Source organism: Pseudopipra pipra, chromosome 16, assembly GCF_036250125.1.
Source record: "Pseudopipra pipra isolate bDixPip1 chromosome 16, bDixPip1.hap1, whole genome shotgun sequence".
Lineage (NCBI taxonomy): Eukaryota > Metazoa > Chordata > Aves > Passeriformes > Pipridae > Pseudopipra > Pseudopipra pipra.
Window position 1 is genome coordinate 8619177 of NC_087564.1, and position 15905 is coordinate 8635081.

The following is a 15905-nucleotide window of genomic DNA, read 5'->3' on the forward strand; positions in this document are numbered from 1 at the left end:
TGCTATTTTCCCACCACAACCAGGCAAATTTTTTTTCCTTTTGCAGAATGATCTCCAAGCTCTCATTACCGCTGGTCTAAAACATTTATTCCTGCCCACTCAAATCTGCCAAAAGAGAAATGAATCATATGTCAATAAAACTTGGGGTCCTGAACATGTGCTTCAGAATTAGTTTTAGCGGCGAAATGTGCGAATCTGAGCCCAGCTACAGCGGGGCCTGCCAACTTCATTCATGGTAATTAAGCAAAGCCACACACATTTCAGGGGATATTTAAGGAGCGCAGAGTGTTCCTATGGGGACTGGACTCAAGAGCCTTTCCACGAGCTTTAGAAAGGCATTAATTACCCTGCAAGAAAAAGCCTCCCAGAACTACCAAAGATAAAGAATTTGGCAATACCTGCACTGACATTTTCTGCAAGGAGTAAGTCCTTCTGCTTAGCTGCTGGCTCTGATGACACATAGGGCAGCAGCTCCCCGGTGCCTCTGCTTTGGACTCAACCCCACTAAGCACTGAAAGCACAACCCAAGCTCAGAGTGCTCACGTGCAGGTACAGCCTTCTGCCTGAGGCTTGACATCGAGTAGTTTATTGCACTGAGAGGACAGCCCACTGCTCACCCGTACTCGGTTCTCTGACCATCCATTCCTGACACAACGAGCAGGGCAGTGCTGCACCACCCACCTCGTTACAGCCAAGGTAAGCTCTCCAGCTGTTCATTCACAAGCAACTCCATGAGCTGGTAATGAAGATGATTCTCAATGACAATGGGCTTTTGCCCATTGAGGAGCTAGCTGTACATCCCACCCACACCCCAAGATAAGGAGCTTATCTTGGTCCTGCTCACACTGGAGCCAACAGAGCTGTTAATTTGCTATAGAAGCTGGACCACTGCCTCACCTGGGAGAAGCTCAGTGTCCCTGCTGACACTGCACACACCAAAAGATTCCTGTCATTCCCCTCCTTTTTCAGCCCACTGGTGCTGGCACAGTCCTGTACTAAGGCAGTGATCCAGCTCTGGGCTTGATAAGGCTCAGCATGATGGTGGGACAAGGACTCAGCACTTGACTTTATCCACACACTGTGCCCATGGCTTCCAGGTGGAGACAGCAAGTGCAGAAACAGATGTTCTCCTTAGCCCATACCATTTGGCCACTTCCTCTGCTCTTCCACAAACCCTGCCGCCCTGCCACTCCCACCAGTATGAAGAGAAAACTTTCTCCACAGCTCCTGCCATCTGGATTCACTTTCCTCTCTTCTCTCCAGCCCATGATGGTTCTGTCTATAAATTCCAGTAAAAAAAAAAAAAGAAAAAAGAAAAATTCGTGTATTTTGTGCCTTTCATCTTTACATATCATGCCTATGACTGTCTATGTTTCTCTCCCTCTGGTTACTGTTTTTCCAAGCACCTGCTTCAGCATTTTCTCCAACTGGATCTTTTATCACTGCGGGGGTGCTGCCAGCTGCTGCTCCGTGTCACAGCCCGGGGGCAGCCAACCCAGACTGGCAAATTTTCCTCAAGTAATGATCAGAACTGCACCACAGCAGCTTTGTGTTGCTCTCCAGAATCCAAGGAGAGCAGCCTTCTGCAAAATAAAGTGCTACTGCACGTAGATTTTTCTTTTTTGCCCCTGTCTATCACGATCTCACAACACAAAGCACACTTCAGCAGGCTCGGGTTCAATCCAACAAGAAACTGATAAAGGCTGCCTGTCCCTCAGAGAATCTAGCAAAAAAATGAGAAGTATAAAAAAATTGTCAACATGTCAAATCTATCATTCCACAGGCAGGAGGTTCCAACTAATCATAAAAAACCCTCACAAATTTCTAGCACGAAGCATCACTGTTATCGAAAGACATTAAAATGCATTTTTTCTAAGCAATAAGCTTTACTGTTCTACTTCTTCCAGGATTTATTTTAACCCTTTGATCAATTAATTTAACTTCAGTTATCACTAAGAAGAAATATACCTCACTAAATGAAAATCTTATCATTGAGAAAACATGGGAAGATGACACCAAACATCCTCCCAGGATGTCCTGTACAAAAGAACAAGGAGGTATGAAAAGACCAATACAAGGCTGTTTACTAATCAAGGCATGAAGGTCTTTGCTTAAGTTTTTCCATATGATAGCAAGGAAATAAATTCAAAAGGGTTCTAAGGTTAGGCCTGCCCATTCAAACAGAGTTTTCTCTTTCTCCTTCCTTTTATAAATATCAGAAATGACAACTTCTGCATAAATAATTTATCTTGAATACTGGTGAAGCAGACAGCACTGCTGAAAACAGCAGCAGCTTTCAATAAAACTTTGGAGAGGGGGAAAAGGAAGAGCTGGTTCTGAGCTTGGCACACAAAGGCAGAGATGATCTTGTCTAATCAAGGTCTGTATTAGCTGTGGAATGAGTCCATGTTACTCATAAAGAGATACATAATACGGGGAAGTATTTATCATGCAAAAGTAGGGGGTGGCAGGGAGAAACAAAACTGCATGGTGGGAATCACAGGAGGATAAGGGGATGCAAAGAGAGAGCTCTGTCCTCAGATGCACAACACACAGCCCGTGATGAACTGCTAATAGCAAAAATAAAAGGAAAAAAATTGTTGCAGGCACTTGTAAATGAACATCTGGGGGAAAGGCTCAATGAGGAAATGAGGAGAGCCCAGGGATATGGTTTAGTGGTGACCTTGGCAGTGCTGGGTTAACAGTTGGACTTGATGATCTTAAAGGTCTTTTCCAACCTAAACAATTCCGTGATTCTATGATTTTCCTTACAAATCACTTTGTAACACAACGGTCCCCTTGTCCCTCACTGTCACTCTACTGAGCAAAGCAGATCTCACTGACATGAAGACATGCCCTACATAAAGACACGTTCAGGGACCCCATGATTTTGATTTGTGCACAACTTTCAAAACTTTCCTTTTTCACCTGAACACCGTTCAAGAAAATCCTGCAACGCTCCTACAACTATTACAGCAAATCCAGCTGGCTCTCCTGCAGTTACCTGGAGTCTTGATCTTCCTTCCCCTTACACAGTGCAGTAGGTCTGAGCAGGAGGTAAAAGCACTCCCAGCCCCCCTGTGCACACACAGAGAGGCCAAAGCAGAGTCAGAGCCCGAGCTGGCTTCACTTGTAAACACTGCTCGGGGCACTTCATTTCCACAAGTGCCTCATCACAAATTTCAACTCCAAATCAGACTCTCAGACCCACACTGTAAATCAGTAGTGAGGACAATGATTTACTGTTCATCTAATACCTCTGGCTATGCCACCTTTTTGCGAACACAAAAATCAAAGAAAATGTGAACCATACAACTGCACGCAGAGCTCGATTCAGCAAAGGCTCTAAAACTTAAAAACTGCAATCCCAGAGCAGGCAAAGAACTGGGAGAGGCAACCTCATTACACCAACCTTGTGTGAAACTCTTGTCCTTAACACAAATATTTGAGATGCTGCTCACACTACGCTCTTTGCTTGGCTTTTTACAGGATTCTGTGCTTCTAGCTACGTGGGTGATACTGCTAATAGCAAATTTGGTCGCTAACCACCATTCCTGGTTGCAAAGCTCAGAGCTTCCCACTGAACAGCCCTTTACCTGGCTGGCAGGGAGATGGTCCTTTCCTGAGAACAGAGGTAAAAGCACACAGGCCCTCTGCATCTCCTGTTCCCATCCCATTGCATGGTTGAATCTAGTTCAAAACACATACACCATGCCACTTGCATCAGACAAATATTTATGGCAAGTTTAGTTCCTTCAGGGACGTGATGAAAATAAATCTACCACTCTTGTAAAAATTTTTGCTCATGCATTATGCCACAAGTCTGTAGAGATTTCATCTTCTATATGTTTAATTGAATCAAATCATTACTGAACTGAACATCAGTGGTTCCCCTCGTGACCTCAAAGCACAGGCATGTTAACAACCACAGGAATGACCTGGGTGGGACTGGGAATGAATGCAGGTCCCTGCAGTGACAAGAAACATCTCCCAAAGGTGAAGACTTCCAAAGCAGTCTTGAGTTGTTCTCATTTAAGCTGACACAGGATCTTTGGTCATGCCATCTCCTTTGAATATTAAAGACAGCTCCTCTACCTCACACTTATAAAACCAGTCATAGGCCCACATTATTCCAACCCAGAAGATTTTGTAGTAACAAGATGACAGTGACTAATTAGAAACTACATTACTTGCCAACAGGCAAAGGAACCACACACACACCAAAAAAACCCCAAAATAATGAGAAAAATGGCATCAATAATTTGATAAATTCTGTTACCTGAGAACTAGGCACAAGGGCTTTCCACCAGTGTCCACCTTTCACAAGGTCTACATCGCTCAAGGGCATTGACACTTTGCCAATAACACAATGGCGTGAGAATTTGTCAAAATCCACTACAGTTAAAAGCAGAGTTCTTCTCTGGGCTTCTAAAAAGGGGATTTCAAATGTGTACCTCTCCTCAAACACCGGGTTCTGCGTTTTGCGTTTCACGCCGGTCTGCTTGGAGTTCTTCTGATCAGGAAGAAGGCAGATCTTCACATAGGGGTTGGAGTGAGCCATGTCTTGCCTTGAACCATCGTAAGAAATTGGAGGAGGCAGATCTTTAGCCTCGATGACTCTCACTATTAGATAATTATGCAACAGATCATACTGTGTGCTAAAATGCAGCATGCCCAGCTGATACTTCGACAAGATCTCCTCATCTGTCAAGGAGTCCATATCATCACTATTTGAGTCAAGAGAGTACAGTCTTGGTTCAAATTTTCTAAAATAGTCATCTGGGGTGTAGGTTTTCCGCAGGATAGTTGGCTGAACTATTTCCTTCTTAGCTCCTATTATTCCAAACTCGATAGGCTTAATGTCAATCAGCGGAGAACTTGGCCTCCTCGACTCTAGACCTAAACAAGAGAAATGCACAAATATGATTGTCAGAAACTCAACTGAAGCAATTACAGGTGCACATCAACTTCAGGTGCTTCTTTGGGTACAGCTATCCTTGTGTCTGTGCAATGCAGGCTCCACAGTGGGACTTTTCCCCATTGCACTGCCAACAATTAACAGCACCCTTAGCTACACCAAAGCACAAGCCCACCCACACTTTTCCCTCCCTGTCCATTTTCACGTGCAATTACCACACACATATGCCTCAGCAAGAAAAACAGGGCTGGTCCCTTCTACTGTGTTCCTGCAGAACAGGATGAGACTTGAATCAATGTACCTTCAACTTGACTTGATTCCCTGTCTAAAAGATGAAAGAGAAAGCACTACAGTTTGATTTTCTTTCCCACAAGAATTACATTAATGTTGGAAGGACGACCTTACTTGAAATCCGCCGCGTGAGGCTGTAAGTGGACCGTGATGTATCTGACGACGACCGCCTTCTGTCAGGGGAAACATCCTGAAGAGTGGGAGGCAGCTCGCTGATTGTATTATCAGAGTCTCCATCTTTGTCCTCATTTTGGCTGCTTATCCTGTTATGAGGAGAGACCTTTGGATGATTCAACCCAGTACAAGGAGTATATACAGAATAACAGTGTGTTCTGGCATTCTGGGTCTCATCTAGGGTGCTCATCCCTGGATGCTGTGAGGTATCTCCTGATCTATCTGGCAAGCAACAAGCTGAGCAACTGACTTCAAACCTATGTAAAAAACAGATTCTTTATCTTTCTGCCTGTCTTTCAAACAGAGTTTTATCAGTATTAAAGCACGACACAGGCCACAAAGGCACATGTAACTCAAATCTTGATCAGAAATATTATACTTGTCTCTAAGGAAAAAAAATAGGAAAACCAAAACCCCACAAACCACAAACCTCAAACAGCAGCTTACTGCTATAATTCACAGCTACACTTTGGAAGCACAGACTTTACCAGCAATGAACCATCATGGCAAACCTCTGTGATCAGATATCCCAAACCTACCACACACCTTTCAGTAAAATAAGGCTTTGCAGGTATACCAGTAAAGTTTCAAACTCGATCTTATAAACACAATTCATCAAGAGCTATTTATTGACATGCCTTTTTAAATAATTGGCTGCTTTTTATCCACTTCTATAAACCAGACACAATTCTCACCAGACAGTAATTTTACTACCCAGGGGTCTTGGTGGGAGCAGGGAAGTTGGCAGGATCTAAATGACAAAGCAAATTTTGGTGAGAGCTGTAGCAGCTTTGAGAAGACTCAACAGAAGACTGGCATCACAGAGAAGTCCACATGTAACTCCTGTTTCAGTGTGTTTAAATACATACACCTGCACACAAGTTGTTTTCGTATACAACAACATTCTGGCTGCAAGCCTCAATGTGTCACAGCTGCAGTGGCTCCAAAAAGCAGTGAGGACCTCCCAACTTGACTGAAAGAGGGGCAAGAGCAGACAGTAATAACTACAGGAGATAAAGTCTCCAACTGAATGCTCAGAGGGGAGTGCTGCCAGTGGAAATGAAATCACACAACGGTGCATGACGTGTGTGCATCTGTTTTGCATCATGCAAAACAGCTCATCCACGAGACAGAAAATAGCAGCAGATCACAAGGAAAGTGTCAGCATGAAATGAGCAAAGCAAAAGGGAATTCTGTGTGTTTTGCTTCCAATTCACCCTTTCTACGTGCGTGGCTCAGCTGTGTATAAATGAAGTAAGTTGAATCATTTTCATTAGTAACCAATGACTGGAACAGAGCAAATCACATACTCTGCAAGAAGCAGTAAACTTGCAGAAAAGCCCCCCAAATATAAAAAAACCCAACAACCAAACCCCAAAAATCAACTGGAAATTGTTATCCAAACCCATGAAGTTCACAGCAGGTTCTATGCAAATCTCACCAATTCAGACTCACACAACTCATCTACACTAAAAAAAAAAATAAAATCTGTTAATAATCAAAACCAAACCCTATGCTAAAAGAGGCATACAATATTTGCACAGCTCTGCAACCCATTAAAGGCAGTCCAAATCATGCAGTTTGATATATAATCAGTACTTGGAACACAAATAGCTTTTCCATGTATAAATGCAGGTCTACACAATCACAGGTGGCATTTGGATATGCTTGTGTTTGAGAAGCAAACGCACAGAACGAGGCGAAGGCAGGGTGAAAAGGGAATCAGGAAGAGAGGCATTAAGGATGTTCTACAATGGGTAAACGTAATAGTGAGTTAATAACATACAGATGACCTTTAGTAAGGAAATTGCTACTGAGCCACAATAATTTTTCCTCAAATAAACTTTGGCTCTGGTTAAAGCAGCTCTGTTTCTGTTTAATCCGAACCTTTGGAAAGAGGAGTCTTGTCCTGATTTCAATTCAGCCTCACAGTGTGCACAGTTTATCTTTGGGGTTTGTGTAGAATATTCTGTAACAGTCAGCTCCCACATAAACCCTCATTCCCAGCCCATTTCTGCAAAGACCAGGATGCAAGTGCTCCTCATGAAATAACAAGAAGCCACCAGGCACTCAGATCAATACAACTGGACTCACTGCAGGAAGGGTGCTTTTTTTTCCCTAAGTTGTCACTGTAAAAAATTCAGAAAGTGAGAAAAATCCATACTGTCCCAAGAGGAAGGGCTTTAACTTGCAGCCTTAACATCCCTCCTGAATTTCCAGGACAATGAGGTGTCTCAGAGCTGCCAAAGGGAAAACTTAAGGACAGAAAATAAAGGATGGATCATTAAGCACAGGCATTCAGATGTTTACTAGTTCACCAATGAGGACCATAAAAGCAGTTTTCCCCAGGGGAGTGGGTAAGGTGGTGAGGAATGAACAAATTGCATTCTGCATTACACCACTGTCCTGGGCTCATGAAGAAATGACGAGATGGAAAGATCTCAGCTGAAAACTTAGATCAAATAGATCAAAACTTAGATCTATTTTTAAAACACTTTCAGGCTGCAAGCAGGACAATAAATTGATTTGTTCCCAAATTCAATGCACGCATGCAAATGCAAAATACAGTGATGTCAAATCTGTTTTTCCTTGCAGGGGTTTCCACTAACTCCAAAAGCTCCCTTTTCAAAAATAAGAGTTAAAAAAAAAGAATGAGGGGTCAACTGGCATACACAGATCTCTGAGCACTTAAAAATATACCCATCAAACACCTTATTCTAAGACCAAGTCCAAATTCTTACTCTGCTCACACATCTAACTCCAGACATTGTTCCCTACCTCCAAAACCACATCTGGATATTTAAGAGCATAAGATCAACACAGTGAAAACAGGAATCTTCTTTGGCTTCTGAATTCTGAGCCAACAGAGGCTGCATGGGATCATTTCCACCTTAAACCTGCACACACAAAAAGCTTGGCTCTCGTGTTCATCAGCAAGCAAAACATACTGAATCTGGCTCCTGCCTTTTACTTTCTTTTCCTCTTCATCTTCCAGATTCTTGTTCCTCTACAGGCTCATTTTTTCTCCTCTCAATCACATCCCCTTGACTCTTTTACCTCTCCATATCTCCTCTGCTCTCTTTGTCCTCCTCACTTAAATAATTTCTGGATTCCCTCACTGTCTTCCAACAGAATCACCCTGGAAGCATAGATTATTGTCACATTTCCTGGCATTACCCTGGGTCCATCTCAGCTCAAGAAGAGGAGCCCACTGCCCTTTGAAGCAAGCAAAGCCTGATCTCCAGTTTCTAAATCAATGTGTATTACAGGCATCCTCAGAAATCACAGGATTTGCAACAGTGCCACAGGAGAGGGTGACTTCAGTGATCCCAAGGCATGGCAGCATCCCTGTACCCTCAAAAAGCAAAGCTACTTCTCTCCTGTGTCCTCCTCTTTGGTGCCTGCTGCCCCTCTCAGGCATTATCTCTGGGAACTCACCTTCTCTCGGCACTTAGGGAGACCTTAACTGCACCAAATCACCTGAAACGAGATGGAAAGATGGATATGTGGCCTGGGCCAGGGTCCCAGGGACTCTGCCCAGGGTTGTGAGTGTCCATAGGTGAAGAACAAAGCACAATAGGGTTGAAGAACCAGGTTGTTTTTTTCCAGAGCATGTTGTCTTCTGCTTATGGCCATTCCAGTAAGTTACTGTAGGGGCTTTCAGACAGAGCAGGACTGGGGGGAAACAATACAAGCTGAAGAAAGCATTTTATGAGTCCAAAGGTCTCCATGTTCACTATCTGTGGCAGAGTCCAACTCATCTGCAAAGCCACCATTCCTCTAAGTTTTGAGATAAGAAGAACAGAGCTTCAGTGCCCACAATGCCCCTTTAGCCACACAGAAGGATCCAGGAGTCATAAACTAAACCATGGTACAATCACCCCACACCTCCAAATACACAAGATGTCCCTTCTGCTACTCAGCACACCAGACAAACTCTGAATCACCCTCTCACTACAAGCCCAGCTACTTGTTCCCAAGATGTAATTGCTCCTGTACCAATCTTTCCACGTCCAATACTGCAACCTCATCACTGTGCTCTCCTGTGCGTGATGCTTTCCTATTTAGCATTGATTTTGCTTCCATTCCCCATTAATTGCAGGTGAATCCATTTCTGGGCATATATCACACTCTTAAATATGCTGCTTCACATTTAAAAACCACTCTAACACATCTTGAACAGCTCTATTTTTATTGCTTCAGTATTAATTACCATCCTATTCTACCTGGATTCAAAAGAGTACCCAGACAAGACTGCGATTTAAACATGAGAATTTATTTCATGCAGCACCAAGACATGAACCTTCCAGCCCTGAGATAGAGCAACAGTAGGTACTCACAGAAGTAGGTAAAATCACCTGAGTGTCTCAGTGCCTAGGTACCAAACTCTGAGCATCATATGATGCACTAAAGAGGCCTCTCCTGTGTCACAAATTCTGGACACGCTGTCCATCAAACAGTCTGCTCCCAAAAAAGACAGCCCAGCCCAGCTGACAACACAGCCACTAAAACACTGGAGAGTTCTGCTCCCTTCTTGGTTTCATTAATGCCTCCACAGGGTCACCTCTGTGCCGCAGATTCCCAGTTGAGAGGGAGTAAAACAGGGAAGACTTCACTGACTTCCTTTGTAATGGATTTGCAAATACACTAATCAGAGCTCCAGACAGAACCTGGTGCTGGTGCTGTGGTTCTTTAATGATTTGAGAAGAAATCTTGAAGAGTCCTAAGGTGACGCAGGAGATCAAGTCCTGCTAAATGAAACTTTAAATGAATTTCCCCTTCAGGGCACGTACGAGCTATGCCTTTCATCTGCCTATATGATAACCACCTTCACGCTAGGATAAGAAAATATTTCAAAACAACCTCATCAGCATTTCAGCCAAGTTGAAGTGCTCCAAAGGGCTGGTCCATTTGAGGAGGAAATAGGACTGAAGATGAAAGGCATCTTTAGAAAAGGGCGCACAGCTAAACCAGCTATCAGCTTGCTACGCCAGCTGACAAAACAACTTCTGTCTTACCCATCAGAAAAGGTTTTTACAAAGACTAACCTTGCTATTTGAGTTACCAGAGCTGCCCTTTGTCACCTTGCTGTGAGTAGCCTGCGTTCCCACCCTCAGGAGGTTCCTCCTTTCTAAGTGGCACCCTCTGAATGTCCCACTGCACCAACACTCTCATCACAGCTGAGCAGTCCTTGGGTAAAGCTAGGAAATCGTGCATCTAAACTTACAGCCAGGCTGGAGTTTGAGCAGGAAAAGGTCCCAGGATTTCAACTTCATCTTCATTTGTTTGACAACAGCTACAGTCGAAACACTTCTGACAACAATTCCTACAAGTCCACCGGCACAGCAAGAGATCCGAGATTCTAGCGAGCAGACCCTGAAGCCATTGGAAACCAAAGTACAACATTACAACCCATCAACAGCTATGGAGAAAAAACATTCAGCTGTATTTATGTTTGCGTTTCTGCAACAGAACATTAAGAACTGTATTTATTTCAGCTATACCAACAGACATGTGCTATGCAGTTACCAGCCCAACCCCACCGATGCCATAACAAGGCAGGGAAATAAGCATTCTCCACAGGTATTTTCCCTCTAGTAGAGATTTATTATTATGTAGGTTGGCAAGAGGGTGATTTACAAAACACTGTGGTGTAGCAACATGCCAGAGTAGAAACATGCATATTCCTTCATGAACATCAACAAACCAATAGATCAGCAAATGTACAACAGAAGGAATTAAAAACAGAAGGTAAGTGAAAGCTCCAATTTAATCCAGCAAGGATCTATTTAATTAACACGGCAGTGTGAACACACCTGGTCCCTGCAGATGTACCAGTTAACATTTGTATGATCCATACATATATAGCATTACAGCCCAACAAACTCGCCACTAAAATGGATTAGCCAAAGAACACTATCCACGTCTCTCCTCTGCTATGATGATTAATTTATTGAAGAACCCTCCATGATATTTTTTAAAAGAACTTAGTTGACCCAGAAAAATACTTCATTTCTTAGGCTTCCATGATGGCACTGGCAGCACCACCTGTAACAGTGCTCCTCTGCTGTGACAGCCAGGGGTGTGAGCTCCCCATCCAAGGGGCAGTGGCCTGTGGCCCCACCTCCATGCCATCCCTACAGCCTTCCCTCTGCTTGCTTTGAGAGGAGCAGAGAGATAAACTTTAGCCCATTTCCCACCCACACCAAGTTCTGCAGTTCATGCAAAGGCCCATTAAGCAGCACAAGGGCACTGGTAAGAAAGGGCACTGCTCCATAGGTGCAGTTGCCAGGGCACAGCACCTGCATCCAGGGTCAAACAGCATTACAACTGTGTGTGACCTTGAAATGTTCCTAAGAAGCTGAAGAAATAAAGCATATGAGATTTTCTCCACAGATATCTCCCCCAAATACTCAAGACATTTGCAGTATTCATGAGTGTACAGATACAAGGGCATTACCACACCACGAGGGGTTTCCTTGGAGGAACTCTGATCTACAGAGAAGACTCCTCAGAAACATGTCTTTCTGCTCCAGTAAAACACATATTTCTTTCCATAAACAAAATCTGGGCATTGAAAAACAAAAATTACCAGCCCAAAATGTGGTGCAGTACTTATATCTAGGACATCAGCAGAGAGTCAGAAAATACGAGACAATCCCCTCAGGATGGTGCGAGGAGACAGAGTGGGGAGTGAATCATCAGATTAACTCACCTCATTTATTGGTTCCAACTGTCCTTTTAGACATCCAGAATGAAGCAAAGGGAAACAAAATGAAAAAGACAAAAACAGGTTAGCAATGCTCAAATAACTTTAAATTTTCTGCCATGACATGCCCCAGCCTGGGATGAGCTTGAATTTCTGGCAAGACAGTACTCTGCAGATACTAGCGGAAGGAGAAGTCTCCTGACAGGGCATCAGTTTCTCCTGTTTCCAGTCCTTCTCCACCAAGCTTACTCTGCTTCTCCTTCCCCAGGAGCAAAATTCCCAAATTCGTCCTGGAGCATCAGAGTCCTGCTCATTGTTCCTTGCAAATGGGGTATCACAAGTAACCACTTCTTTTATTTTCTTTAATAACCTGTCTCTAATTGCAGCAACTACTTGCTGCTGACAGTAAACCACATCAAAATTTTCCAGTGGAAAAAAAAAGGCTTCTCTCCAGATTCAGCCCATATCAATGCAGCTTCAATGCCAACTTGTTGCAGCAACATTTCTAGGAAGGGATACAGACTGAATACTCTCCATTATGTACACATCACTGGGCACCTTCAGCCTCATCCTCAGATGTGAGTTGAAGAATACATAAGACAGAAGTTAAATACTTGAGCCACACACTCCAAAAATCCACGCTGCAGCCACCTGCCCCAAATCACAGCCAAGAAGTCATAACAAACCAGTGTTTTATTCACAAAGCCACCCTTGCAACATTATACTTGACTCATTTCATTTATAGTTGGAGACTTAGTAGCATTTCTGATGCCTGCTGAAATGTCTTTCCTATCACGTTCCCTTGATAATGCCTAAAAGTTTCCTAATTGTCCCGGATGTCTTTCTTTAGGTGGAATCTTTAAAAAACAAACCCAAACAACACAAAACCACAGAACAGAACAAAACAAAACCGAAACAAACAAAAAAACCCCAAACTTCATTCTACTCTTCCACGTGTAGAAATTGGTTCCTAGCTTTATGCTCATGACAGGGGCAAGACCAGCCTTTTATAAAGAAGCTGGGATGTAGAGGTTCCAAGAACTCTCCCGTGGACCACATTTTGGTGCAAGTCTCCCTTTTAAACTTCTTGGAAGCCACTGCTTGCCAAACAGGCCACCACTTGTTAGAAGCACACACTAAAATACTAGAAAAGCTGAAGTGCAATATGACAAGACAGTGATTACAGATAGCCATGGACCAACTGTTTAAGAAAACTGCAAATGGTTTAAAGGGCTTTGTCATTCCGTATTAATGCAAAGTTGCAGTCAAAGCTACAGTGGTTTAGCAAAGCTGCAAGGAGGATATTTAAATTGCTCTAAAACAAAGCAGCTGGATCCATGCCACTCAATCGAATGCCGTAGCACGTGCCATGAGAAGAAACTGGCTTTTCCAAGTGGCCCACAGGGATGCACAGCAGGCTCGTGTTAAACAGCCCTCCTGTCATCATCAGTCACCAGTGACATGAACCCAGCCCTATGTGCCACCAGCCCAAGGGCACACACAGCTGCCCCAAAAGTACCATGAGAAGTGAGCCTGTGACCACCCACAAATCTCCACCAGGAAACAGGAGGGCAGGGATAACAACTAAACGTTATAGTGCTGGAGAGGTAAACAAGTCACCAGCACCATACGGGGCTGAAATGCAGGGCCCATGAAAGGAAAGCAAACACGACCACCTGTTCATCCACCCCGCTCACACCAGGCAGGTGGGTCAGGGCTGGGGAGGGGCAGAGGTTTAGGGAAGGATGCAGCAGTGAGCTGGCGCTGGGGGATCCCTGAGAGCACAGCTGCTGCAATGCACTCAGCAACCCCCAGAGAAGAGCCCAACCCCTGGGGTCGGGAGGCACCGTCATGCCCTGCCACGTCATTCCAAGCTGGCCGAGCAGAGAACCCAGATGGGAGTCTCCAGCCCCGAGTGAACCCTCATCGAGGGCCAGGTGCACCCCTATGCCGAGGCTGAGTGCGAGGCAGGGCTCCATCTCCACACCCTGCTGCAGGGGCCCAGTCCCAGAGTCTGCCCGAGCCTGGGTGGGGGTCCCCCGCTCCAAGTCAGCACAGACACAATCCCAACCGGGTCCACAGACCAGTGACAACATGCCACGGTGGCAGTGGCCCTGGGGATTCTGCAGCAGGGTGGGGTCCTCACTGGTGACAGACTGTATTGTGCCCCTGCAGTTACACCCCAGGAAAGGCTCACAAGCTCCATCGCAGTGAATACCACAGCCTGGGGACAGTACAGTTCCCGCAGCTACACATCCGCGGGTGGCCCCTCACCATGACTGACACCGCGGTGTTGCTGCTGTTCTGAGTCCCCATCCGGGTAGCCCACCTTGTACCCACGGGCCCCGACGGCCGTGCTGCCGAAGGCAGTGCCGTGTCCGGCCCCACTCGAGACCCCCGCCGAGCCAGGGGGCTCCGGGAGCCCCGAAGGACACCTCCGGTGGGGTCCAGCCGGGGCAGCTCCCTCTGCATCCCCGCTCCCACCCGGCGGGCGCGGCGGCGGCTCAGCCCCGAGCGGGAGGGAACGGGGGGACGGCGAGGCGGATGGAGGGGGACGCGGCCCCGCGGGACGGGGGTGCCGAGTGGCGTCGGTAGCGGGGTCTGTAGCAGCGCCCGGCCGGCCTGCGAGGCTGGAGATGCCCCGCTCGTGTTCATCACGAACTGGGCGGCTGCGCTCTGAGCAACGGGTGAGAAACGGGCGTCTCGGAGGTCTCTCAGGGTCTGAACAAGCCCGACAACAATTAAGCCCCACAACGCTGGGTGAGCCCATCCATCACCCCGCAGCCCGCGGCTCCCGGCAGCCCAGGGCGCCTGTGCCTCCCACCCCGCGGGTGCCCCCCACCCCGCCAGACTGTGCCCAGGCTGGAGGGGCCCATCGCATCTCAGTCTGCCCGCGGGGTTCAGCATCCTCCTCCCTCCAAGAAGTCCTTGTGCAAAATCAGGACTCCCACGTCCCCGGGGCCATCCCGCTCCCCCGGCAGAGAGGAGAGAGGCCCGAGGGCTGCTCGCCAACCCCGCGGGGATCCGCTCCCGCCCCGGCGCCTCGGGAGCAACAGCTGCCGGCCCCGCTCCTGCCCCGGCCCCGCCTGGCCCCTCGCCGGGAGCCGCTGTCGCCGCCGGGAACTCCTCCCCAGAAGTTCCCCCGAAGTTGTGCACCCGCACCGGGCACGGAGCGCGGGGGGATGAGGGGGGCCCGCCGCGGCACCGCACGCGTCCCGCAGACGCCCCAGACGCCCCGCCATCCCCAGGGATGAGCGGCGGCCCGGGGACTCCGCACCCACCTGGATGTACGCCATGGCTCCGCGGGCGCGCCCGGCGCCTCCCGCCGCGCGGCTCCACCCGCGCCCGCCGCGCAGCAGCCGCAGCGGCACCGGCACCGCCCCGGGCGGGGGCACCGGGGGGCGGCCCCCGCGGGCAGCACCGGCCCCGCGCAGCCACCGCCGGCGCGGGGGGACCCGCCGCCCCCGCGGGGCCGGGTGGAGGGAGCGGGGCTGGAGCTCCGAGCAGCTCCCGCCCGGCCCGGCCCTGCCCGCGGAGCCTCCGCGGGGCCGCAACAGGTCCGCCGCAGCGCGGGCGAACACTGACCTCCAGAGGGCCCGGCGCGGAAATTCAGGGATGCGAACCCCTCCTGGCCGCCGGGACACGGCGCCGGTGGAAGCGGGGCACGGCCGGGCAGGTGCGAGCGGTGGCCGTGGCGGATAAAGTGGTTTTACAGCAGCGTTTTGCCACGAAGAGTTCGTTGTGTGAGAGGATGCCACGGACACACTTGAGGTTCAACACGGACGCGGTTGTTTCATGAGCTTGAATGAACAC

General features: G+C 47.4%; 1 protein-coding gene across 1 annotated transcript in view; it reads right to left on the reverse strand.

Moving 5' to 3' along the window:
• The window catches only part of SYT17 (synaptotagmin 17), a 34002-nt gene extending 18545 nt beyond the window's left edge, over positions 1-15457 (reverse strand). Inside the window, exons 1-5 of the mRNA XM_064672917.1 lie at positions 15374-15457; positions 12099-12116; positions 10611-10759; positions 5324-5472; positions 4280-4899 (exon numbers count right to left, since the gene is read on the reverse strand). Of these exons, the coding sequence (XP_064528987.1) occupies positions 4280-4899; positions 5324-5472; positions 10611-10759; positions 12099-12116; positions 15374-15388 (951 nt within the window). The 5' untranslated portion in view covers positions 15389-15457. The remainder of the gene's footprint in view (positions 1-4279; positions 4900-5323; positions 5473-10610; positions 10760-12098; positions 12117-15373) is intronic.
• Between the last annotated feature and the right edge of the window lie 448 nt (positions 15458-15905).